The 26,720-nt window shown below is 38.4% G+C and overlaps 1 protein-coding gene across 6 annotated transcripts in view; it reads left to right on the top strand.

The window, feature by feature from the left end:
- The window catches only part of fcho2 (FCH and mu domain containing endocytic adaptor 2), a 104,175-nt gene extending 87,945 nt beyond the window's left edge, over window positions 1–16,230 (top strand). For all 6 annotated transcript variants that reach the window (XM_041810543.1, XM_041810542.1, XM_041810540.1 and 3 more), the window contains 7 exons: window positions 2,480–2,591; window positions 5,704–5,859; window positions 8,448–8,580; window positions 8,821–9,020; window positions 9,105–9,169; window positions 9,572–9,736; window positions 11,523–16,230. In XM_041810543.1, coding sequence (XP_041666477.1) covers window positions 2,480–2,591; window positions 5,704–5,859; window positions 8,448–8,580; window positions 8,821–9,020; window positions 9,105–9,169; window positions 9,572–9,736; window positions 11,523–11,545 — 854 coding nt within the window. In that variant the 3' untranslated portion in view covers window positions 11,546–16,230. The remainder of the gene's footprint in view (window positions 1–2,479; window positions 2,592–5,703; window positions 5,860–8,447; window positions 8,581–8,820; window positions 9,021–9,104; window positions 9,170–9,571; window positions 9,737–11,522) is intronic.
- The last annotated feature ends 10,490 nt before the right edge of the window (window positions 16,231–26,720 follow it).

Below are 26,720 nucleotides of genomic sequence, written 5' to 3'. Positions count from 1 at the left end.
TTTCATGCAAATTCAACCTTCTGCGGCTCTGTTTTTGCAATCATACAGCTGAGTGGCGTTGAAATCGGCCCATGAAGTGTGAAATTTGTTTTTCATAGCAATTTACTGGAGTTTCATTCAATTTTTACACATTTTATCTGGCACCTTGACAGAAACCATCTGAAAGACAAACCACTTATTCAGTCAATAGATGACTACTGGAGTTTTTGTCCCAGTTGCTCACAGCTGGTGTATAATATTTTTAACCAGGGATGCACAAATGTCAGCTAATTCAGATCTAAGTCAATTTAAAATAGCAGTAATTTGAAAACATAAGCAAAATCGGCCACCACAGGCAGTTTTACCATAAGACAAAAGGAGGCAATAGCCCAGGGCCTTGTCATTATAGGTCTGCAGCAAATATGAGAAAGACCTCTAAAATCACTTTCAGTGTTAAATATATATGATTTCAATGTAAAGAATGAATTAAAATCAAATTAAAATTATACAAAAAGTTTGTGTGGAGGACCCCTGGCAGCACAGAGAGGCCCGAGCCTAAGTAAGTTTAGTTTTTGTCAAGATGACTAAAACTACACTAAAATGTAATGTATTTTCGTTGGACATTCAAAATCCATGATATTTCTCTACTGGTGGAAAAATCTGTCAAAAACAATGCAGCTGTATCTTTTCTGTCTCTCAGCTGTAGAAAGCAGGGACCCCAGGTTTTGCAGAGTACATAGACCATACTACCATGATTTGGTACCAGATTTAGGCAAGAGAATAAAATGTTTGGACAACAAGTAAAGACTAAAACATGAGAACTTTTTATGGACAAAAACTAAAATGTCTCAAGTTTTCGTCAACTAAACCTAGACTAAAACTAAAAAGCGTAGAAATTTATAAAATGGGACTAAAACTAAAAGACATTTCATCTAAAGACTAAGACTAAAATTGAAACAAAGCTCCCAAAATTAACACTGCTTCAATCTACTTTTAAAAAGATTTAAAGAGACCAGCTCCCCAAGACATAGAGTCTCCTGTAGCAGATTCCAGGTTGTAGGTGTAGCATACCTGAAACTCCTTTTACCCATTTTAAAACAAACTTTGGGCACAGATAGCAAAAATAAGTGTTGTGACTGAGTCTCAGAGCGAAGACTGTAACTTCCAGAACTTTTCACAACGTTCAACAAGAGAGGGAGAAGTTGTTAGCAATATATAATAAGAATGCGTGATGGTATCAGAATCAGCAGATATCATAGTTTCTGCCAACAATTCCATCTGATATTTTCACAGTGAATATCAGCATATATCGACTATAAATTTTGGCCACATACTGATAAATTAGTGCAGTTTTAAGGTGGACCAACAGACCAACAGTTGAGGTCTTTTTCTTTATTCACCCCTGTTCTTTAAATTTTATAGTGTGTTTCAAGGACTACAGTTTGTTTCTTTGACCATCATCAAACCTTAAAGTATGTTGAAAGGTCTGAATTTTTAGGTAGGTAAATAGTATTCAAAAATTGGTATCAATTTCAGTATGGGCTTAAATGAATCTGTAGATGTCAGCTTAGTGGATATCGGCAAAAATCCAGTATCATGCATCCCTGGTACATTAAAAAAATAAGAAATAAAATGTGCAAACAATACTTAAATAAAACATAGCAATACCAAGACCAACAGTAACGGCATTATTTACTTTTTACCGTAGAAGTAAGTATATTTGCCTTGTTTTAATCTAAATTTATTTACAAAGCACATTTAAAAAACAACAGAAAAGTTGACGAAGTGCTGTCTTACTGGGCTTAAGTCAAAGTTTGTAACTATGTGGCCAAATTTATGAAACCCTAATGGCAACAAAGTTAGCCATTATTGCATAAAAATAACAAAAACCTCAAATGATTTGAAGCCTATATTTCATTTTCTCATAAAATTGCTATAAAATCAGGCATATTAGACAGGAAATTTTTGCAAAATCCTGTAGGGAATGCAAAATGTTTAAAAAATGTACCTTATTTCTCTTCCCCCTGCGCAAATAACTGAATGTACTGACTTGAAATGCATATGTGCCTGAATGAAATATAATAAAAAGAATTATTTTTACTGTTATGATGCATCTTTGCATGATCAAACCTCATTTTAGCTTTTACATCATTAACAATGAATCTTTAAATAGGCCTTTACTGGATCTTTCTTTAAAGAGCAGATACGTAGAATCATAGCTGCTTGATGCTCAATTATATTAGCAAGAATGATTACCTTAGATATACAAAGTTAACTGAATTTTATTGATACACTGGAGTTTTATGAAAATTTAAGTGCAGAGGATTGTTTCCTTTCCCTCAAATAACAGAATGTTCTGACTTGCAATGCAATACTGCCTGTCTGACATGTCCTAATACAGCTGTTCTTCATGATCTTTGCATGATCAAACTCTCCTATTTTGTCTTAAGATTTGACCCACAGCCACAACAAACCCTAACCTCTTTCCTCTCCTTCTCAGGGACATCTCGCGGTCCAAGCCCTGTGACCCTCGCATCCCAAGATGCTTTGCCCATTGCCGTGGCCTTCACAGAATCGGTTAATGCTTACTTCAAAGGAGCTGATCCCACTAAGTGAGTCTCACATGACCTCTAGCTGCTCAAAGGCCCCGACTCAGACCTGCACGCATACACATTTTTGTCCATATTTGACCTTAAACCATAAGAGTACATGGTCCGGCACCTCATGGGGCCTTACCCAGCATGCACTTTGCCAAACACAGCAGCACCGAAGGGCTTCTGAGCAGAGTGTTAGCGCCTCTCGCTCTGCATGTGAGGAATGTTTTGCATTGGTCTGACACCATTCTTTCAGAGTGGATAACCTACATGAGGCAGATTATAGTCTGGGGCAGAGAAAACATACAGCCTTTTATTGGTTAACTGCTGCTAAATTGCTGCTGTGCAAAAGGCTTATTTTTGCAGGGATTAGTAAATGGAACATTTCAGAAGCAATGCAGTGGAGACACGGTGCGAGGTGGAGACCTGCTGCTGGCTGGAACCACGGCAGCTGAGAGCGACCGCAAGAGAAGGAAGACTTTGCTCCATCCAGAACACGCTCAGAAACCAGATTTACATCACACCACAGAAACATATAGAAAAACAACTGTATGTTAAGAAAAAGGGGAATAAAGATGTGTAAAAACCAGGCCAGCTATTAGTCCCACAAGATAGAATCTATTAATTTAGCAGCTGGAGATCCATCAATCAAAACAAAGATGATTAGTAGAGACTAGAAGCACTGCTCATCTCTGCCCAGTTCCACTTACTACTTCTTCTTATGTGTTTAGGAGTCATTTCAACAAGAACTGCTCTCCATGAGGTGTATTTACTAAACAATAAACCCCCATTTTTGTCCCGTAGGGAACATGCTGGTTTGCAGAGCATTCTGCGATTTCTCACAGTGTGAACCAAGGCGGACACTTTTAACAGCTTTTCTCCGCCACACATTTTGAGGTTGAGTCGAGACTAGATGTGCTGCTCGGCTCTCAACACCCCTGCTGCCTCCTTCGTTTTAGAATTGAGTGTTCTGTCGAGACTGTACTCCTTGAATGCACAGTCTGTGAATTCCACCATCAAGGGAGTCTCAATCAAAACAATAACAAAAGATGGCAAGTAGGGGTGTGCTGCCCTACATTAGCTGCATCTGCTGCTGTCTTGTTTTGATTTGAGGACTCTCGTCATTCAAAACTGCTCTGCATGTGGTGCATTTATTAACCAACATTCTGGTTTCACTGATGAATTTCCCATAAAGAGGGAGAAAAGCTGTTAAAAGAAGCCTTTCTGTTTTAGACTGCAAGGTATTTAGCAAAGCAGCGCAAACCAGGAAGGACACTTTTAACCACTCCTCTCCCTCATAATTAAAAATCAAATTTGAAACAAACATTGGTTTCTGTGTAAATATACCCTGTGAAGGGCAGTTTTATTGAACAGAGTCCTCCAAAACAAGAAGTAAACAGCAGAGGTGGCAAGAGTTGAGGGGTATGTTTGGCCTCCACCTCATCTGGAAATTCCTAGAATGAGATACAGCAACAGAACAGCAGCTTCAGTTCACACTTTATTATGTTGCAGTCTTTGGCATAACATCCTGCATTTCCATTGTGACAGTGATCAAATTGTGTGTTACGCTGGCTCTGTTATGACAGCCACCATAGCAAGACTCATCCTGTTACGACTATAAAAATTAAGAATTTCTCCAGTTTTAACCACCTGAGACCGGCTTTGTTGTATACGACAAGACGAGACATTCTTGAGGTTAAAAGTTAAATATCTTTTGAACCATAAATCAAGGCCACTTGCATCTTTTTTTCCTCTGAACCCCCTTATTTGTGCCATTCTAATGACGCTATCCTTTGTAGCTCTTACAGAACATTTTCTAGTGAGCCTGGATTTTGAGTGACTTTCTGGCGTCTTTAAAGATTAAATCCACACTAGTAACCCCGATATTAAATGTCTTTTTATCCATTTATAATCCATTTTTCAACAGCTTAGCCCGCTGCTATACTGTCTGTGTGTATCTCAGAATGCATTGTGACTGCGCTGTAGCAACCAATGGCAGGCTGTTCCATCGTCATGTCATGCTTTGGCGAACAGAATGTGCACCGACTTAGAAACTGAAGAAGAGAGCCTGAATGACTCATAATAGAGAGAAAGAGGCACAGAGAGGCTGTGATGTGGCTCTCTGTGTCACTGCAGACAGGAACTGCTTTAAATAAATGTCAAATTCCCAAAAGCCCAAGGAATTTTTGTTGAAATATAAATATAATATAAATATAAAAATATATATATTTTGAAGACTTAGTCATCAATATTTACTGTGTTTACTACATTAAATTTTTTTAAGATTTATTTTTGGGCCTTTTCATGACTTTATTTGATAGAGGAAGGACAGTGGATAGACTCGGAAACAGGGAAGAGAGTGGGGAGAGACATGCAGTAAAGGGCCTCAGGCACATGAGGCACATGGGTAGCGCCTTAAACCACTTGACCATCTGCGCTCCACTACATGAAATTTTTGAGTTTTAGTTTCCATTTTTTTCTTTTTAACCCAATAACTTAAAAAAAAAAAACAATTCAGGTGACATTACAACAGCACATATTCTTAAAGCCCAGGTTATCCTGAAAAACATTTTTCATTATCTTGTCAAATGGGGTAAAAATGTATGGATGCATGTTTGCTTTGGGCTTCTGTAATCTTCTGAAACTCAGAAAGCAGTCACAACTCACAAGGTTTAAAAATTTGTGCAGAATTAGACATCAGGGATGTAAAACGATTCAAATTTTAGTTGATGCCAAGTTTCTGGGATAATTTTGAAAAAGTCCACTATTTTGTATTTAAAACTCTTCTGTCTCATTTTAGATTTTTGTTCTGCATTAAGCTAAGGGTAACTGGCACCTTTTTTGGTTGCAGACCTGTTTTTATTTTGAAAGAAAATAAGTAACTTCTGGTAGATTTAAGGTTATAACATGAACTTAATCCCAGAAAAAGAAACTTGTTATGGATTGAAAAGGAAATAAGAGAACAGTAAAAGGGTAAATGTTTGATAGCACAAGGTGTAGATGACTTTTGGCTTATCTGCTGCGCTGTCTGAGTTTTTAAAGCGAAATGAGACATTAAGGAGCAGTGGTGGCCTTTCTTTGTGACAGCCCTATTAGACTTAACTCATATTCCTATGGTTATAATCCACAGGTGTATTGTGAAGATCACAGGAGACATGACGTTGTCGTTCCCAATGGGCATCATCAAGGTGTTCACCACCAACCCCTCCCCCGCCATGCTCACCTTCAAACTGAAGAACACCAGCAGGCTGGAGCAGATCTTGCCCAATCAACAGCTACTATTCAGGTGAGGAGTCTGAAAAATAACAGTTAAATGACATAGAGGCTGTTTCATAATGTAAGTGAAGAGCTGATGATGAGTGGATTAACTGTCAGAGTCGTGGTTTGGACATGAGGAAACGTAGTCAGCGTCAGTGAGAGGAAATTCAATTAGTAATCTGACATAAAGCTATCATTACGCTGTCAGGGAACTATTTTCCACCAGCCGCTTTCTCAACAGCTCGTGTCTCTTCTGAAATACTTCACACCCACAGCAGACTTCATAAAACAGCTGCCTCATTAAAAATACATACATCTTTTTCACCTCTTTAGTCTCAGTCAAAGAGCATCAATGTGGAGTTTAACTCCCCTGCAGTCAAAGTTTAAATATGTCATGACATTCTGTGTGCTGGCTCTTTTTCCTCGCACAAGACATGTTTGGATCTGCAGCTAAGCTGACTGATCCTGTATCAGCCTCTGCTCCGTATAATCAGACAAAGCAATTACAGATTGAAAGAGAAGAAAATTAGCAGAAAATGCATGTTTATGCTGAAATAAGATTGCAATAAAGAAACCTAAAATAACTTCCTGGATAGCTGTTTAAACTATTTACCGCCAGTGGGTTTGGGGGGAAAACTAAAGCTGAAAAAGCAGATTTTTTTTCTGCTGAAAATAAGGATGATGTTGAAATTATTACATTGTATCGTTAAAAAATTATGCAATTGATTATACAAGGTATGATGAAAATCACAGGGAAGATGCCAAAGATGGTAAAGTTGGTGTTTAAAGTCTTAAGAATAAGGATGAAGTTGAAAATTGTTTTGAAATCTTGAATAATTTGCTAATAATAAAAATGATGCCAAAGATGCTGAAAAATGGGCTAAAACAATTGAGGTTCAGCAGAAAATGCAATAAACAAAATGAATTATGCTTAAAAAATTCCTAAATCAATGAAAAGGTTACTGATAATTTGCTGAAATTAGGAAGATGTTGCTCAAACTGCAAATAATGAAGAAAAATCTAGAACGCTGAAATTGGGCAGAAAAAAATGACCAAGAAACAGAAATGTTGTGGAAATCAATGATGATGATACAGAAAATTCTGGTAATGTACTAAAATTATTGAAGAGGATGCTAAAAATGTGCTGAAAAAATTGAATTGGATGCTACAAATGCAGAAATGGTCTGTAAATTATGCAATTAATGCTTGAAATGTGCTATCAACGATGAAGATGTTGCTGAAAATGCAGAAAATGTCATAAAGTTAGGTTGATACCAAAAGTATGCTATGAACATATGAAGAGGATGCTAAATATGTGCTGAAAAAACCCCTGAAAGTTATGCTACAAATGCCAAAAAATAAGCTCTGTAATTTATGTTATAAATGCGTGGAATGTGCTGCCAGGGTTAAAGATGGTGGTGAAAATGCTCCAACTATGCAACTTCTATGAAGATGATGCTTAAAAGTTTTAAAAATTAAAATAATGAACAAGAAATAGAAACGGTGTTGAAAATGATGATGCCGAAAATTCTAGAAATTTACCAGAAATAAAAACGATACTGAAAATGTGCTGGAAAAAAGAAGATGTTTTGAAAAATGTAGAAATTATTATGTAAATGATGCAAGAAATGCTTAAAATTTGCTGTCAGGGATAAAGATGATGCTGAAAATGCAGAAGATGTCCCCAAAAGTTAGGCTGATACTGAAAATAAGCTAAAAACACAGGAACTGATGCTGAAAATGGTAAAACAATGCAACTTCTATGAAGACGATGCTTAAAAGCTGGATAAATAAAAAAAAAATTAACAAGAAATAGAAACTTTGTTGAAAGTTATGATGGCCAAAATTCTAGAAATGTACTAGAAATAAAAAGGATACTGAGAAGATGTTTTAAAAAATGTAGAAATTATTATGTAAATGATGGAAGAAACATTAAAAATGTGCCATCAGGGAGGAAAATGTTGCTGAAAATGTACCAAGAACAATTATGATACTGAAATTTTGCCAAGAAAACAAAAAAGAATCTGATCATAAAAATGCTCAAAATACACTGCATATAATGAAAACTATGTTAAAAAGCCTTGAAAATGAAGAAAAAGCTGAAAATATGCTGAAGATGTTTTGGAAAAAAATTGGAAACTGTTCTGCAAATCATGCTAGAAATGCTTAAAATTTGCCATCAGTGTTGAGGATGAGGCTGAAAATGTTCCAGAATTATGATACTGCTTAAAACAATGAAACTGATGCTGAAAATGCTCAAGATAGCAAATGAAAATTGTACTTAAGAGTCTGAAATTAGATGAAATGGTAAAGATGCTGCTGAAAATGCTTGAAATGTGCTGAAAACAATGTAGATGATGCTAAACATGCTGGTAATGTTGCTAAAATGATGATGATTAGGGCTGAATAGCTCAGCTATCCAAAGACAGTATGATATTTCTATGAATACTCTAATTTAGTGGCTTGTTGGATAGAAACTGTCACCTCTTCCAGCTTAAGCCTCAGGGACAAAACCAAGGGCCTTTAATAATTCAGCATCTGGCTATCCCCTCTGTTTGTTTGTGTGTTCATGGTCATGTGGGTTGTTTCTTTCTGAATGTTTGTCTTTGTATTCAGTGATCCTTCCCAAAGTGACTCGAACTCCAAGGACTTCTGGTTCAACATGCAAGCACTGACGTCCTACCTCAGAAAAGCCTCCGAACAGAATCCTTCGGCTTCCTACTATAATGTAGACATCCTCAAGTACCAGGTCAGTCAGCCTGCGCTGAGCCAAGAAGCTTAATAGAGATAAAATATATGTAGCCAAAGAATGCTCTCTGCTCTGATAGATTTCCTGCATGCTTGGCACCATAATCCTGTAGCTTTAGAGCCTTGATGCAACAGCCTTTTAAGGTTTTGTCTCAGTAGTTTTTATCAACAGACTAAGCCACTGATTAATACATAATGATTTCTATCCAGTTTTAAGACATCTCTCTAACGCTGCATTCAGGTGCAGTCTGACGGGATCCATTCCACTCCTCTAAACCTGGCCGTTTACTGGAAGTGCACACCGACTACGTCAGACCTGCGGGTAGATTACCGATACAACCCCGAGTCTATGGCCGCACCGGGGCCGCTCACAAACGTCCAGGTCTTAGTGCCAGTAGATGGGGGAGTCACCAGCATGCAGTCTTTACCAAACTCCCTCTGGTAGGTTGAACTTCTTGTTATAGCATCAGATAATATTTCTGTTTAAGTAAAGCAACTAAAGTTGTCCTTTCTTTCTTAATGTAGGAATTCAGAGCAGAACAAATGTCTGTGGAAGCTGAGCGACATCTCAGATAAGTCCGAAAATGAAGGTAAACAATCTTTCTTTAGTCTGTATTTATTCTTCAATCGCATGAATGGTAGATGGTTACTGGATATGATTGTAAAAGAACATCTTAGTGTGATGTTTTTCTGTCTGTTTCCTTGTGCCAAACTGTTCTCCATTAACTGTTGCACAAAATGAACCAAGTTCAAATATCTGAGATGTCTCTGTAGAGCCCCTTTTTTCACATCAACAAGTGCTTACCAAGAATGAAGCAAAATCCAAACAAAGCCTCCAAAACAGGTTGCATGAATAAACTGCTGTAATCACAGTTGCAAACAGATGGTCAGTTAAACCGATTGACAGTAGGAAAAAACTGCTAAAACTGCAGAAAGTAACGCTTTGAGAAAGAGAGAAGGATGAGTGATTGTGTGTTTGTGTTTGGCCCCAGGCGCAGGGTCCCTGAGGGCCAAGTTTGAGCTGTCAAACGGCCCATCAAACCCCTCCACCCTGGCGGTGCAATTCATGAACGAGGGGAGCACCCTGTCGGGAGTGGACATGGAACTACAGGGAGCAGGATACCGACTTTCTCTCAACAAAAAGAGGTTTGCAACAGGTATGTAATCCTCTGTATCATTAATATGTAACATGTAAAGCTTTATTTGAGGGAACCTGAACATTAAGGGATTTCCCAGATGCATGCTGGTATTTCAAGGGTGTAAATCACTCATTTTAGCTGTGTTTACTTGGTGGATATTTTTTATAAAAAACATTAAAAAAACTAAGTCCAATGTTTATACACCCATGGCTATATATGAAGATGGACAGTGCAATTCCACCTCCTCTGGTTTCACAGAGATAAAATCAAAATACCCCCTAAATAAGCAGTTACAGTAGGCTTATTTACAGTTTCAAAATATTCGTTCACACCTCTGTGAAGAGTTGCATATACAACAAGAAGAGTCACAGTTTACAAACAGTTAAATAACTCTTTAGAAAAAATTATCATAGCCCTTCGTTTAGCTGTTCTAATGATGCTTTCGATGCCTTCATAGCTGGTACAAATGCTTCTCTAGCAAGCCTGGAAATTGGGGGACTTAAAGAAGTAAATCCTCACCAGTACTTCTGATGTTAAATTTCTTTTTATCCATTGTGTAAGCAGTTTTTTTTTTTTTGATAATTTCTGCTGCTAACTTAGCACTAGCCACCTGTGATGTGGCCCTTTGTGTCACTGCAGACAGGAACTGCTTTGAACAATGCCTCAAAAGCAGGCCAATAAAAAAAAGCACAAGGACATTTTTTGTAAAAATGTAAATACTTTAAAGACTTTTGTCATAGAAGGATTATATTTTCAAATTATTTGTTTCCTAACAGACAGGAGAACATTTTTTTAAATAAGTCTTAGTTGTTATTGTTTACTGTGTGTAACACGTACAAATCTTTGAGTTTTAATTTCCTATCTTTTTTTTTTGTCTTCATAGTCCCATAACTTCATTAAATTCTAAGTGACATTGCTGCAGAACACATAAAGCCCAGGTTTTCCTGAAAAAGGGAATGTTTGGAGCTTGACTGTGACCAACAGGGTTGATGTATTAAAAGCTTTTTAAGACAGTAAGCCCAGGAGAGACGAAATGCATAAAATAGCTTAGTGCTCAGAGTGTTAACAGACAGCATCACCAATATTATACTGTCAATATGGATGTCCCAAGGCTTAATAAAGGCAGAGCATTGTTACAGTGCTGCTGTGAAAACACCCAGTGTTTCCAACAGAATGATGCTTTTCCTTGGTGGTAGAACAGTCATCCTGAGCTAAGAATGCATGCATGTATTGGCAGCATTATTTTTAACACGAGATGTGTCACAGTCAGTGCAGTTATTCTTCTGCACTTAAGTCAAATACTTGTAAACCCCTGTTCGAAAAGAGTGCTACAAATAAAGCTACTATTTACACAAGGGGCATTAGGTGCCAACACATGGATGTCTATTAAATATGGATGAAAAACGGTAAAGGAAAATGCACTCTGGCAGCTGTAAATATCACTGGGTGGCCTGCCCAAGATTATCTAGTGTGTGTGGGAAAAACTGATTAAGCTGGCAGTGCCATTTGGAGTCAGACAGGGTTGTGGTTTTGATGGGCTTTTTTGCTGCCTGAAGCACAAACTCATTGATCATATAGAGAAGTTCAGGACTTTTGTGTCATCCATCTTTTATAAACTGCCTGTGGGAAAACCCTTAAGTTCATGCATTGTTTTCTGCACTATATATGATCTTTAAAAAGCTTCCATACGGATACAAATCCTAAATTAAACAAGCAAATATGCATACATCATATATATATATATATTGACGAGTGTGTTCTCCAACTCTAACATCTCAAACTTGCCTTGTTTTGCTTTTTTCAGGACGTTACATGGCAGATTGCTAAGTTGACCCATCACTCTGATTCTCAAGAAAAAAATATCTTGCTTGACACAACTTTGCAAGACTTCCCGACCCTCTGGATCCATCCAAGCACAACTGTGCATTTCGCCTGAAAAGCGAGAAACTCACTACAATAAAACAGCACTGAGTATTGAACACTGTTTATAAAAAAGAAAATAAAAGAAAAAGTAAGATGAGCTTTCAGGATATGTGTAGATATGAAGTCTAATGATGCTTTCTGATCAATTCACTTTTGTATAGTCAGAAAACAATTTATGGATTAGATATAAATCTATATTGTATTTGAAATCATGAAAAAAACAAAGAAAAAAATGCACTAACAATCTTTCAGATGCTCCTTTTCCTCCTTGTATTCATCTTTCAAGAGCCTTTCAGGAATATAAAAACAAAATCACGTCTGCATGGAAAAGAAGAGAAGGTTTCTCTTTCTTCTCTCTCCGATTTGTAAATATTAACGCTGAATTTTCTGCTCGACCAGCTCTGACTCAACTCAAATCAGTTTTGTTTACTGGTTTTTCTCTCTTCCTTTTCCTCCTCACGATTTGTCTTTTTTGATCATGTGCAATGAAGCGATGAAGGTAGAATCTGTCTTAAACCGGACTCACACACTCGTGGCACAAGCTCGACCTTTAAAACAACATCGAAGTGCTTTCAAACAAATGCAAAAAAATAAGTCTGACCTCAGTGCCTCCTCTTATACTGTGGTTCAATAAGCAACAAAAGAGCGTCAAAGTTTTTACCCACATGTGGGCTCTCTAGATTTAAGCTACGTTTCTTTGTGCTAAAATGCACAGAGCGTTTTTATAAACAATCACCCTTGAAGGGGTCTGTGATTGGTGCAGTCCTTTTAGGATTTTTTCCCTTGTAAATCCCCTTTTCATTCATCCCTTTATTTTTTACATTTTGAAGCCCTCTACATAAAAAAAGTCCATTTTGATTGTGAAACATTGTGTCAAATGTTAGCTGTTTTGAAAAACGTCCAGCATCGTTCCCCAGAATTCAACCTGCAGCATTTTTTCTAAAACTGGCGGCATTTTTAAATCAATTTTTGTGCCCTAATGTTGGAGAAATGTGCCTGAGTCTAACTTTTTCAGTCTTTATATTTTTTTGTATGCTACAGCATGGTAAATAAGAAAGCAACAACAATGTGCCAGTCATGTTTTTTTTTTACTCTGTTCTTTGGATGTTGAAGGGAAAAAGTTTTTACAACCCAACCGTCTTCCATAAAACGAATGAATCATTTTGCCTTCTGTGATCGATCGTTGATTATTTTTTATATCTTTTTTCTACACAGTGCTCATCAGTTGACCTCATCCTTACCCTCACTGTGCAGGAGACTGTGTACACTAGCCGTAGCACAATAAAGGCCAAATTAATGATCGAGATGCCTTAAAATAACTACTCAGTTTTGAGTAATCCAGTGTGAGTTCAATGTGGTTAGATGTCGTGGCACAACACTGCCTTTAGATCAACTACCTGTCCTGCCTCTTACCAGGTGCATGCTGGGATACAACTCTGAACAACAAAAATTAAAATTTCATGAATAAATCATAGACTGTATATATAAGAAGTAAACTCACCCTATCATTGTGCTGTATGCCAGATTTGCAAATTGTATAAACACTGGGAATCTGTCAAATTGTCACAATTTCACCTCTTCTTAAATTGATAAGCCACTTTAAAAACTCAAATTGCAACAAAAAGGGGTACACGGCCCAACTTCATGTTAAAATAGATAATTATCTTTAATTTTAAAGTGCTCATCCAAACCAGTGTTGCACAGTGCTTTGCAAAACATCAAAGTCAAGCAATAGAAACACTATAAAAGAATGAATTATCAATTAAAAAAGGAAAAAATACCAAAAGTTAAGTAATTAATTAAAATCTGGCTTTATAGAATAATAAAATAGATAATCCTAATAATAAATGTAAAAAATAAAAACCTAAACTAGTGATTGATAAAAGCATTCATTTTACCATGGGTAAAACACAACCCACAATGAGGCTATTTGATAAATATATGTCTTTAAAAGTGATTCAAAAGACAACACTGATGTAGGTTTCGCCAACAACCCACTCCTAGATAACCTCATTACAAGAAGTGGACTTCAAACTGCCATCTAAATGGTGCACAAAATTGTAACTACCTTCAGACAGCTTACTAGCTTATAATACTTTTTAGCTGACTTGAACTACTAAAGGTCAGTAAACATAACTGTTAGCCAGCTGTGCAGTACGTGTCGACCTTTATCTGCTTAGTACCACCCACAAAATTTTAATTTGCTAACTAGCCTTACTGTCAGCTAGCTTGTAGTATGAGTGCCCTGACAAATCTACTTTAAATGCAGTTTTACTAGCAAGTGCCTCTTCAACTGCTAACATTAGTGCATCATGAGTTATTCTTTTATTAGCAACTGTTGCTACTGCTAGCCAACCTCACTGTAAGCTAGGTTGCAGTAAAAAGTACCCCTTGAAATGCTGACAACAGTACTCCATGTGTCTTTTATACTAGCTAACTATTGTTAGTGTTAGCTAGCTTACCTCACTGTCAGCTAGCTTGTAGTTTGAGTTCCCCCTTCAACAGCTAGCAGAAGTACAACAGTATCTTTTAGCTGGATTTGTAGTGTTGGTTAGGTAACCTTACTGTAAGCTAGCTCACATTAAGAGTGCCTGTATAACTGCTGACCCATCATCTAGGCCCATCATCAGTATACTTTTATTAGCCTGCTATCATTATTGCTAGCTCATGGTAGGAGTGCTAGTTAAATGAGTTTAATTCTTTCTCAGTCTAGCTATAGTAATTGCCAGCTAGCTTTACTGACAGTTTTCAGTATGAGTGCCTCTATAAATGCTAACTACAGTCCATCATAAGTTACTTTTTCATTATCTAGCTGTTATTGCTAGTTAACCTTGCTGTCAGCTATGAGCTCCTCTTCATTTGCTGACTACAGTTCATTATGGATACAATTTTACTAGAGGCAATATGCCCCAAATTGCACCCTGAATTAAATGCTAACTATTTTGAGCAAAAAGTGCACAGATAATATTGCCAAAATAAGTATATACAACTCCTTTTCCACTGCAGACTGGAGCAGACCCTCAGATAAGACCTGTTATGTAACAAAAAGAGAATGTGTTGTGAATAAGGAATTGGCTTGGATTGAAAAATGATTCTGAACTAAATCGTGACATACTGAAAGATTCACATCCTACCAAACAATATGTAAGATAGATCATTTTTATAAGAAGCCTGCTTACATTACATGACATCACCGTCAGCTACTAGCTAAGACTTCTTTGAATTTTAACGATGGCAGCAGTCAAACACCAGACTCTCTCTAAATACAATGGGGTTATCACACTTCATATGTACAGTCTATGGCAGTGGTTCTCAGCTGGTCTAGCCTCAGGACCCACTGCAACCCAAAGATATTGTGGCCCAAATTTCCAGAAATGTTCAACCGCTCATTTTTCAATGAAAAATGTCACAGTTTGGACCTTAGAAAAAACTTAAAACTGAACAAAAACATGGGAGGGCATGCATGCAAACATCAATTTCACTCTATTTGAGATTTGGAGGCATTGCTATTCCATGATAATACAATAAAGAAGCCTAGATCTTAGGAAAATAAGCAGAAGTTACTTCTTGTTGCGTAAAAACTGATTAAAATGAAATATATAGATGTATGTAAGCTAAAGTTTTTGTACATCTTAGACTTTCTGTGACAACCTACTTCTGGTCCTGAACCACTGATTGAGAACCACTTGTCTTTGTGATGAAAAGATGATTGTCACATTTGGCTCTTGGTGCTTCACTCTTGCCTTAACCTGTGAAGGCTGTTGTTCTAGAGGCTGTTGTATTCCTTAATGATGTATCCTCAATTGTACAGGACGTTTGTCATTGACCTTAATACAGTCTTTGGATTGGTTTATGAGTTGGCATATCAGGAGATGAGTTGCCTGGAAGCTTTGACCTTTAAGGGCTGGAGTTTCATACACTGTGCTTCATGTGGCTAACTGAACTCTGAGCTAAGGTTTTAAACAATAACAGTAGCCAGGGTTTATTTATGTAGTCCATTTTTAATGTTTTCTATCTTTGTAGTACTCAATTTAACACTCAAGCCTTTATTAAGGATGAAGAGGCAGCCATTCTTCCTGAGATGGGTGATTTAAATGTCGATTTCAGTCATGTCAATGATTTAAATTTTATATTCGTCTTTAAACGTTACTCAGCCAAATGTTTGAAGGTAGTCAAATTAAATGAGTTTACATGAAATCCTGAAACTGTAGCACCAGACAGTTGTACAGTGAGAAATCGACGTGTCGCTCTGTGTTTTCTCTACATGAATCTATCAGTGGTTTTGGTCAAATTAGCCAAAAAGAGCACAAAAAATGTTTTCAGTCTTGGCAAGCTGGTTCTTGCTGTCCCCAAAAACGTTGGAAACAAACCTAACAGGGCTCCTTTTTCACTTTCACATTCTTTCTTTCTTTATATGTTGTATTAAACAGAGTTTAAAGAGAGCAAAATTGTGTAAATGATTCTCATAAATTGTACATTTTTACCAATATCACAGCCACTTTTTGTCTTTACTTTATGATTTCTCATTGTGCCTGTATTAAATGTGTAATATATGAATATATACAAATATATTAAAATGACTAAATGTGTTCTGTGTGATTTCTTTGAGCTGTATCATGATGACCGAGCTTATAACACTGGTTGGGTCGGAGTTGTCTCACAGGTGTTGTCACTGTGTTGTGTTCTTCTGAATAGCCCCACTTTACATCAGCCTCTTCAAAGTCAGGATGCTAATGATAATGTGATATTCTGAGCTAAAATCACAAATATTTCCATGTTGATCAGTCCCAGCATTGAAAAAAAAAAACTACTTTGTGGGACTTTAAAGCCAGGCATACACTGTGCAAATGTTATCCGATCTGGCCACGAATTTGAGTTGCAAGACTCACTTGGAAGTCCAACTTCTATTCAGATTGGGTGTCATTTGTCGTGCTATGTACAGAGGGTTACAACAGCCGACAACAACCCATTTCAGCCCAACCAGCTGCCCCCGACTAGTATAGATTTCTGACATGTTTGATATTTTGGTCGTACGACTCCGGACACTCCCACATTGAGAGCCGAACCACAAGCAGAATCCTCAACTTTGGGGTGTTTTTCCTTTGCACACTGTCAGACAGCTTAGACATTTCAAATCATCATAATTGCAGGAATGACTTTCTATCGTCCCCATCCTAGCCATGGTAAAATAAATAAATGAGCAGGAAATATTCCTACCCACAGACCTGCAGCTGGCACAGATGGCGTTTGTGTGTTTGCGATAGAGAGAGATAGCAGGAGAAAGAGAGTGAAAGAAAAACGATATGACTAGATACCGCTTGAACCTGACATTCTACCACAAGTGTCATAAAGTCCGCTTGAAATTGCACAGTGTATGCCCGGCTTGAGGGATGTTTGGGCCAAAAACTGAGGCTGAAGTAAGGCATGTAATGCCAAGTAAGCCGCCTGAGGGCACCATCAGGCAGGAAGGACACATCAGCACACAACCTGTGCTCTGGAGTCCTGTACCCACATGGGCTTCTCAGCGAGGAAGAAGCCATTGCTCCAAAAATGACATAAAAAAGCCAGATTACAGTTTGCAAATGCACACAGGGACAAAGACCTTAATTTTTGGAGACATGGTCTTATGAAACTCAAATTGAATGGTTTGCGATTGTTACATTTGGAGGAAAAATTGGGAAGCTTGCAAACCTGAGAACACCATCCCAACAGTGAAGTACAGGGGTGGCAGCATCATGTCATGGGGGTGTTTTGCTGCAGATGGGACTGGTGCGCTTCACAAAATAGATGGCATTATGAGGAAATAACATGTTGAAATATTGAAGCAACATCTCAAGACATCAGCCAGGAAGTGGCTTAAGGACAATAGAGTCAATGTTTTGGAGTGGCCATCACAAAGCTGTGATCTCAGTCCTACAGAAAATAGGTGTTTGCCTACAAACCGGACTCAGTCACACCAGTTCTTTCAGGAGGAATGGGCCAAAATTCCAGCAAACCCCTGAGAGAAGCTTGCAGAAGGATACCTGAAACATTTGACCCAAGTCATATAAAGGCAATGCTACCAAATACTAAGGAAATGTATGTAAACTTCTGACTTATAAGAGTTATAAAAAAAATTATCCCGCTCATTATTCTGGAATTTAGCAAATAGGAATAATTTTGGTAATCTCAACTGACCTAAAGCAGGAAGTTTAGTTTTATTTAATGTCAGACTGTGATGAAGAAAAGGCTGTCAGATCAGTAAACATGAGACGGCCCTTTAACATTTTCAGATGGCATTCTTACAGACAACAGGCCAATTTGATAGCTTTCCTGCATTTCCCGGTCATCATGGGAAGCACAGGAAGTCGAATCAGGTTTGTCATGTTGATGGATCAATTCTCTGGGAAGTGGTGTCTCTCAATCTGAAAGTCGCCGTTTTTGCCACATTATCTGTAGAAATTAGTAAGGTAACCTCAGTATAGACAAACAAAACTAGACTATATTTGAAAGATGTGGCTGCAAATAAAATGAAATACAACACCCCACTCTCACCATCAAAGCTTGTGTAAACACTTTATCCCTTTTGTGGGGAGACAGATGGCCGCTGTGCTTTGGGAGAAATTTCTGCTCAGTGGAAGGTTTTAACATTTGAAATTCACCCTGCAATGACCTGAATGGACAGAAACAACACTGAGGGATGGAGAGAGAAATGTTTCTGGAGGCGAACTGGCCCTTTAAAGCCCTCTAAATCCCCCCTAAAATATTCAGATCTTACTGATAAAACATTTTAGGCTGAAAAGTCCGAGATGCAATACTACAAGATAAAAAAAAAACAAATAGCAAATCTATCGTGGGTTGTTTTATGACAATAATCCATGTCAAAGGTTTGTATTAAAGCCTGCACTGACATGCAGGATGATAGAGCATGAAAACAAAGCCTGAAGACACCACGGCACATGTGTTACTAATGTAATGTTTGCACTGCCAGGAGCCTCATGCGGAGCTCTGCTGTGGAGGATGTTTGCATGACTGTGCGTGTACGATCAGCACTACATCAACACCTTGTGCCTATTTACACTCTCAGTCATGCCTTGTGTCCGTCAGGCTGAAGACCTCCTCCTCGCTGTTTGAAACACGCCGTCTGAGCTTTTCACAGCCACATGTGTGAGCCATCAGCGTTGACGCTACTTTTTCCCCGTCAGCCTCGCTCAGACAGAGAGGAGGAGATCTCGAGGTCTCCTGAGGATGATCTTATCCTCTGAAAGGACAAAGATATGTGAGCTGAAGTCAAATCCAGGATCTCTTTTAGTATAAATGTATTATCTCTTTGTGTCTGGCATTTTATACAACTGTAGTGGATCAGTGGCTGAACAGGTAGCAGGCTGATGAATGGGATTCAGCCTTTTCACACATGCACACACTCCCCAAAATATAAGGGTGAGCTGCTGGGTGAGTTGGTGCAGCTGTCTCTGCTCCTGTGCATGTTGGGGCTCTGCAGCAGCGTGCTAATGCACACTAACAGGATGCACTGACACCGACATGAGTGTATGGCTGCAGCCTAGAGACCTGTCATCTCCCATGTGCTACTGTTGAGTAACCAACCAAAACCACGCTTAGATTGCTTGTAATTTTAGGATCAATACAAATGTAACAGCTTGCAGTTCATTTTCCACCAACAAATCATTGTGCAGATTTTCAGGGATGTGACAGCAGCACTGACATGCATGTATTTGCCATGCTAATGCAGCCTTTCTCCCCTCTCTTTCACCATGTCTGCAGTAATCACATAAATGACTGACAATAATCAGCAATCAATGTTATATTATCCCACAGCCTAGTGGCGACTTATCCATACAGACTGTTAAAAAGCCACCTGAAACACAGAGATAATGGCTCTAAAGAGACAGCCCTTGTCAGTGATGGATGAAGCAGTAGTGATCCCATCCTCTGGTGCCCTAATGTTCAAAAGAGAACTGAAAAAGTGCCCATTTGGATGCCCCTATGATGCATAGCACATGATAAAATGCCTTCTAGGAAACCACTCTAATTGGACAAACTATGGTAAATTGCCCTCTAGAGTGCACTTCCAGTTAAAACATGGTAAAATGCATTCTAGGACACCTTCTTACTGAAAAAAACATGGTACAGTGTATCCTAGGGTGCAATTCTACTGGAAAAACAAGGTGGATGTCTTCATCCATCCATTTTCTATACCGCTTATCCCGTTCAGGGTCGTGGGGGGATGGAGCCTATCCCAGCTGTCACTGGGCGAGAGGTGGGGTACATCCTGAAATGGTTGCCAGTCAATAGCAGGGCTGACATATAGAGACAGACAACCAGGCATGCTCACACTCACACCTATGCCCAATTTAGAGTCACCAATTAACCTAATGAGCATGTTATTGGTGGTGGGGGGAAGCACGAGTACTCACGCATGCACGGGGAGAACATGCAAACTCTGCACAGAAAGGCCCTGACCGGGAAGCGAACCAGGAATCTTCTTGCTGTGAGGCAACAGAGCTAACCCCTGCTCCACCGTGCAGCCCGGCAGAATGTCTTCACAGGTGCAATTCGTATGTGCAAAACAAGGTAGAATGTCTCCTAGGGTGCAATTCTATTTGGAAAAAACAGGGTAAAATGTCTTATAGGATGCAATTCCTCTTGACAAAACAAGGTAGAATGTCTCCTAGGGTGCATTTCCACTGGACAAAAAAAGGTAAAGTTCCATCTAGGGTTCAATTCCATGGGACAAAAGAAACTAGAATGTCTTCTTGGGTGCAACTCCACTGGACAAAACATCGTAAAGTCCCCTCTAGGGTGCATTTCTGCTGGACGGTAGAATGTATTCAGAGTGCAATTCTATTTGGACAATTTTCTCTGTAACCTGTTGCTGCTTCTGGAAAATTCCGGCATTTTAATACCACACACTGGTGCAAGAGTTTTCAGCTAAATTCATGCAATGAAGAGAAACAAACATGGAGGACAATTGTAACCTCTGGTTGGTGACACTGCTCGCTCTCATTGGCCTCTAGGGGCATTCGTTAGTAGTCAGCCTGATCTGGAATCATAAATGTCATTCATGCTAGTCTTTACTTTTGAAATCAGGTAAGCTCTGACTACATCTGAGAGCAGAAAATAATTGTATTGACACCAAACATTTGAGGATTACTCAGAAAAACAAATTGGTGTGACAAGCCTTGAATTGGGTTGCGTCCCCCAGATTGTTTAGGAGGGATACAATCCAGCCCCAAGATCATCTTACGATTGCTGACTTGTGATTTTGAATGGACACCAGTGTGCTTTTTGCTGTTATACAGCTGTGAGCTGAAGTATAACTGAAGATATGCAGACTTTGTTGGTTAAATTCTCAGTAATAACTAATGACAGTTGTGTCTTTTGAAACATGCTGGTTTGAGAATCTTTGGTTAAATGTAAGACAATACGCCACCCACCTCTAAGCTCACTGTGATCACATTTAGTCATTGTGTGGGATTTAGAAATGGTGAGAGGCAGATGTTTTTCTTACCTTTGATCAAGTAAACTTTTTATTTGACATAACCATCAACAGAGTCGGACTGTTTGGGATCATCTCAGTGAAAGAGTCGGAGCAGAGGGAGCTTTAACTCTTCGTTGTCCGCCATCACAGCTCTGTTTGTCCAGGCGCCCACCGGAGCCATAGAGCTGAGTTATTCTACAGTCCAGAGAGTGAACCCCACATCAGTAACATTTATGGACGATTTATAACTGATGTGTCCATTTGATCTCCCTCCTCACCACGAGGAAAACCATCTGAACAAACAGGGACGGTGTAAGTTTATTGCATCAATATGGATCCTTGTTCTGCTCACTTTAAAACCCAGAAGACTTCTTCAGAATAATTCAAACCTGGAACATGTCAGACTCTCATCCAGAGGCATCCGTCACATTTTCCACGACCTCCTGGTAACACAAATATGAACACAATTCAAGGTTAACTAAACAGACGGGGGATAAATCAAACAGAATAAATCTTTAACTGCAGTTATGTAGACATCAGCAGATCAGCTGATTTACTATCAGACAGTTATACAAAAGGAGATCATTATAGATAGTTTTTAGGGATTTAGAGGACATGTAGATGGAACTCCACTAAGGAAGCACCCTAGACCAGAGGTTCTTAAACTTTTCAGCCTGTGACCCCCAAAATAAAGGTGCCAGAGACCAGGGACCCCCACTGTACCTGGAGGTGGTTGAACACAACCATGCACATTCAAGAATAGTCATGTGCAGACAAGGCCGTCCATAAGGGGGGATAAATGGGAGAGCTTGCTGGGGTCCAGCCAAACTGGGGGCCCATGGAGGTTCTGCAAAATCATGATCCAATGTATATTTAAGCTGTAAAATGATTTTTAGTTAACCTGAATGATAACTACTCTTATTAAAGAAACAAATACTTTTTATTCATTTATGCTGTAGTATATTGCCATCTTAAAAAGTGTAATCTCTTTTCTTAAAAGGATACTTCAACATTTTGGCAAATTCGCCCATAGCGTGGTGAATGTGCAGGTCACAACTTGTCCACGAGAGCGTTTTGGAGTTGTTGGATTGTGTATTTGATGAGTTTGATGAGGGAAAGCCAGAAATATCGTAGGTCTCCATAGCGTTAGCTGAGCAGCTGGCATATCAGCCCCCCAGATCCAGAAACAGCTTGCACCAACAACTAAAGGAAACAAACCTATTACTAAGACTATAGGGATCATTGTTGTGCCTGAACGAGTTCAGTGAATGATCGTCCATGAACTCGTTCATATTTTGGGCGAACGTGAACTGAACATACTGCAGTTCTGCCTGGTGAACGTTATTGTGAGCACGCTCATTCTGGCGTTTGTGACCGGCGCTCTCTCACAGTTTAACTTTGTTCAAGAGCGTGCCAGATTTCCATAGAGCCTTCCTGGCGAAAATACGGCTAAAACACACCGTAAACGGGCCTTAATATGTAGGGGGAAAAACACCCAATCTGGCAACACCAGCCACTACAGAGTCGCACCGCCGCTTGCGTCATCAAAATGCGAAGCATGGAGGCAAAAACAAATGATGGCAGCAGCACTATCTCAGACTCTGCCTCCACGATTGATACGGCATCTTTGTATGATTACTTGAAAGAATTTTATGAAAAGGTCAGTGATGATCCAGGTGGGAAAAATCTTACCTTTTTGTGTAAACTTTGCCCGCTGGGTTTCAAGAAGCATCTCTGTACATCAGCAACGTCAACAGCAAACCTGAAACTAAAGCACCCGGCCAGTCTTTCAAGGTATGTGCAAGTGACTGAATGGGTGGCAACAATGGGGAAATGCCAGTATTCTAAGGGTAATAGCTCGCAGCAACATATTGAAAAGAAAAAAAGAACTATGAACTAGTTCATTTTTGGAGCTGTGAACTTAGTTAAAAATTTTGAATAATGAACTATGAACTGAACTTGTTCATTTTAAAATTTGTGAACTGAACTTTGAAAGAGTTCATGTAGAAACTGAACTTTCCCAACACTGATAGGGATTATGGCAATGGGCGAATTTGCCAAAATGTTGAAGTATCCCTTTAAAAACAGAGTTAAGAGGTTAAAAATGTTAAAACTGGCAAAAAGGGTGGTGAAAAGGGATTTTAAAAGCAGCATAAATGGATTTAAGTGGCAACATTGGCTTAAAAGTAGCAGAAATTGGTGTAAAAGGTAGGTAAATTAGATTAAAAATGGCAGAAATGGGTTTAAAGGGGCAATAATTGGTGGAAAATTTGATTATTTGGGAATAAATTGGTTCTAACTGGCAAAAACAGGTTCACTGAGGCAGGAAAAAAAGGCAGAAAGTGGGTTAAACTGGCATAAATGGGAGTAAAAAGTGGGGACAACAACAGAGGCAACAAAAATGGAAGAAATGGGTTTAAAGTGGTAAAAATGTGTTAAAATTACAACATTTGGAGTGAAAAAGTGATAAAAAAAATTGGTTAAATGTGGCAAAATTGGTATAAAGTGAAAAAACAGGTATCAGGAGGCAAAAATGTGTGCAAGTTGCACAAAATTGATGAAAGAGGCATATAAGAGTGGCAAAATCAGGCTGGAAAAGAGGTTAAAAAGTGGCACATATACTAGTTTGAAACGTTTCACTCCAGAATGAGGGAAGTGTTCACCAGGATGCCAGCAACAATGCTACTGCATAAATCTCACCAAGTGAATGTGTTTTTAGTTCATATTTAACTGAATGAATGCATATTTTCACAAAAATGGGTAAAATATATGATTTGAGGCATCTGGCGACCCCATCTTAGTGTCTTGCAACCCTCATACTGAGAATAGTTGAGAACAAATGTTTTTGTAGCCATCTCCTGACTTCTTATTTTCAATAACCTTTTCTCTGAGTTGCCTGGGGTGTTCTTTTGTCTTTATGGTGTAATGTAGTCATGAATACTGATTAACCAGTGACTCGGCTTGTCTTTATACTACAATCACTGAGACACATTCACTGCACTCAACTATCAGCACCAGTGGAAATAAAAATGTTTTTGTATCCGTCCCCTGACTCATACTTTCAGTAACCTTTTCTCTGAGTTGCTTTACTCTCTTCTCTATTCAGAGTTAAACCAAAACACATCACAGTGACAAACTCTGAACAGAAAGCTTCTCCTCTGTCTTTAATGTGTCATGTGAAAAATAATTAATTTGACCTTTGCAGATTTCACACTCTTCCACCTAAATCCATGTCTCAGAGCATTTCTGCCTTTTGAATTCTAACAAAAACACTTAAACACCCAGACCTCAGTTATGACTGGAAATAATTGAGTCATCCATTCTGGTTCGCTGCCTTCAGAGCACTGACTTCTCGTTCCCATCAGCCCTCTGCTTCTCCTGCACATTTAAGACACTGAGTCAGGTGATATTTCAACCCCGAGGTTAGGTAAACAGAAACTGTACCACTGCTCTGCAACCACAAACACACAGGAGCAGAAATACCACTGCTGGAGATGTTTCCCTGACTGCTGAGAGAAAGGTGAAGTGATTTAGTCGGAGTGAAATCCTGATCCAGTGAGGAGACACTCTCAGTCCCGTCCACCGGCAGACTCGACTGCCTTCTCTGCCCCGGGGAGAGGGAGTGGACCCTTCCGTGCCATGTTCACAGAGGCACGTCACAGGCTATTTGTCATGGTAAGCATGTGTGTGTGACTGTGTGTTTGGGGGAGGGGATGACTGAGAAATGGTCACATCTTAATTCCTGCACAGATCCTGTGGCAGTTTCTTATTGGACCTGCAGAACTGCCTGTTAAAAATGCTCTTTCATCGGCTGTCAGACTATATCCTTAGAATTTTAATACACGAAAATATGCATAAGGAATAAAAAAAAATCAGCATGTGAGAATGTGAGAAGTATCATTCTGCTGTGATTTTTAAATGTAATTTCAATTCCATTTATGTTATAAAGTATCACAGATGATGGAAATTATCTCTCAGCCTCAGCACAAGTGATGATGAAGTCCTGATGAAGAAAGGAGGAAAGCTTGGACTGAAGGAGTCTAATCTAGGACTAAAAACATTTTAACCTCCTGAGACCTAAACTTTTGTTTGGAATGCAATTTCCTTTAAATTTATAAGAGAGTCCCAAAACATAAAAAAATACAAATTTCTGTGAAAATTCTTAAACATGCTTTTAAAATCCTAAAAACTACCCCAATATTTCTTCAAACATTGCTCAAATGTTTCAGTGCAACATGATGAAAAAAGCCTGCTGATTTGCATTAAATTTTCCCTCAAATTCCGAAAATTCTAAGTAAATTCCCCCAAAATTTCAAATTAAATTCCATCCAAAATTTCCAAACAAATGCCCTAAAATTTTAAAAAATAAATTCCCCTAAAACTCCATGGGAATTGGTGGGAAATTGCCAAACAACCCCCCCCCACGACCAAACAAATTTCCTAACATTTCTGCAAAAAGTATAAAAAAAAAGTTCAAATCCAACTAAGTTCCCCCTAAAAGTCATGAAAGGAATGGAAAATTTCCAAACAATTCCCCCAAACATCCAAACAAATTCCTAACATTTCCATAAATCTCAGAAAGATATCAGAGGAAAGAACCCCCCAAAAAATCAATTAATTTCAAACTAAACAAAACAAGAAATAATGTCTCAAATTTTCATAAAAATACCTCAAAAATTTTAAAGCAAATCCTCCCAAAATCTCAAATCTAACTCTTCAGTATTGCAAACATATCCCCTGTTTTTTTTGTTTTTTTTTAAAGCAGATTGCCCAAAATTTTCAATCAAACTTTTTAGGTTTTACAAATAAATTCCCACAAAATTCAAACAAATTTCCTAAAATTTCCATGGAGACACCTGGTCACACATGTCAAACATCATGCTGTCATATATTTTCAGACTCTTTGCATAAACACCAGAAATGTTGCTCAGGATTTTCACATTTCTGTTTTCGTTGCTGACATTAGTCTACACCAGGGGTTTCAAAGTGTGGGAGAGTGAGCCTCCCCTAAGAAGAACTGATTCATTCGGTGGGCCCCCACCCACAAAAAAGATCAAAATTGAAAACAAACAAACAAACAAACAAACAAAAACAACATTTCAAACATTTATGTCTAATCTTTAAACATCTTAACATTAACACATTTTGGATATTTTGGTTTGCAAATGTCCTAAACATCTGCCTTTCCCTCTTATTCAGTTATAATGCCATTAAATTCCCCTTTTTCATATTTTTTGGGCCATTTTACAACTTCTTTTTGCCACTTTTCCCCATTTTTTCAACTTTTATCCCATTTTTGCCCTTTTTAACCTTTTTGCCAATTCAAGCTACCTTTCATCATTAAATATCCCTTTAAATATCCTTTTTTTTCCCCCAATTTCCTAATTTTTGCCATTTTATGCCATTTTTTGCCCCTTTTTTTAACCATTTTTGCATTTTTTTTCCCATCTAAGCTACCTTTTGCCATTGAATACCACTTATTTCCTTTTTTTCCCAATTTTTGCCTCTTCTTTTTGCCCTTTTTCCCATTTTGCCCTTTTTCACAATTTTTTTGCCACGTTTTTCCCATTTTAACTACCTTCTGCCAACATACCACTTGTG

This window comes from Cheilinus undulatus, linkage group 17 (assembly GCF_018320785.1).
Source record: "Cheilinus undulatus linkage group 17, ASM1832078v1, whole genome shotgun sequence".
Lineage (NCBI taxonomy): Eukaryota > Metazoa > Chordata > Actinopteri > Labriformes > Labridae > Cheilinus > Cheilinus undulatus.
This window is presented reverse-complemented; position numbering and strand designations above follow the sequence as displayed.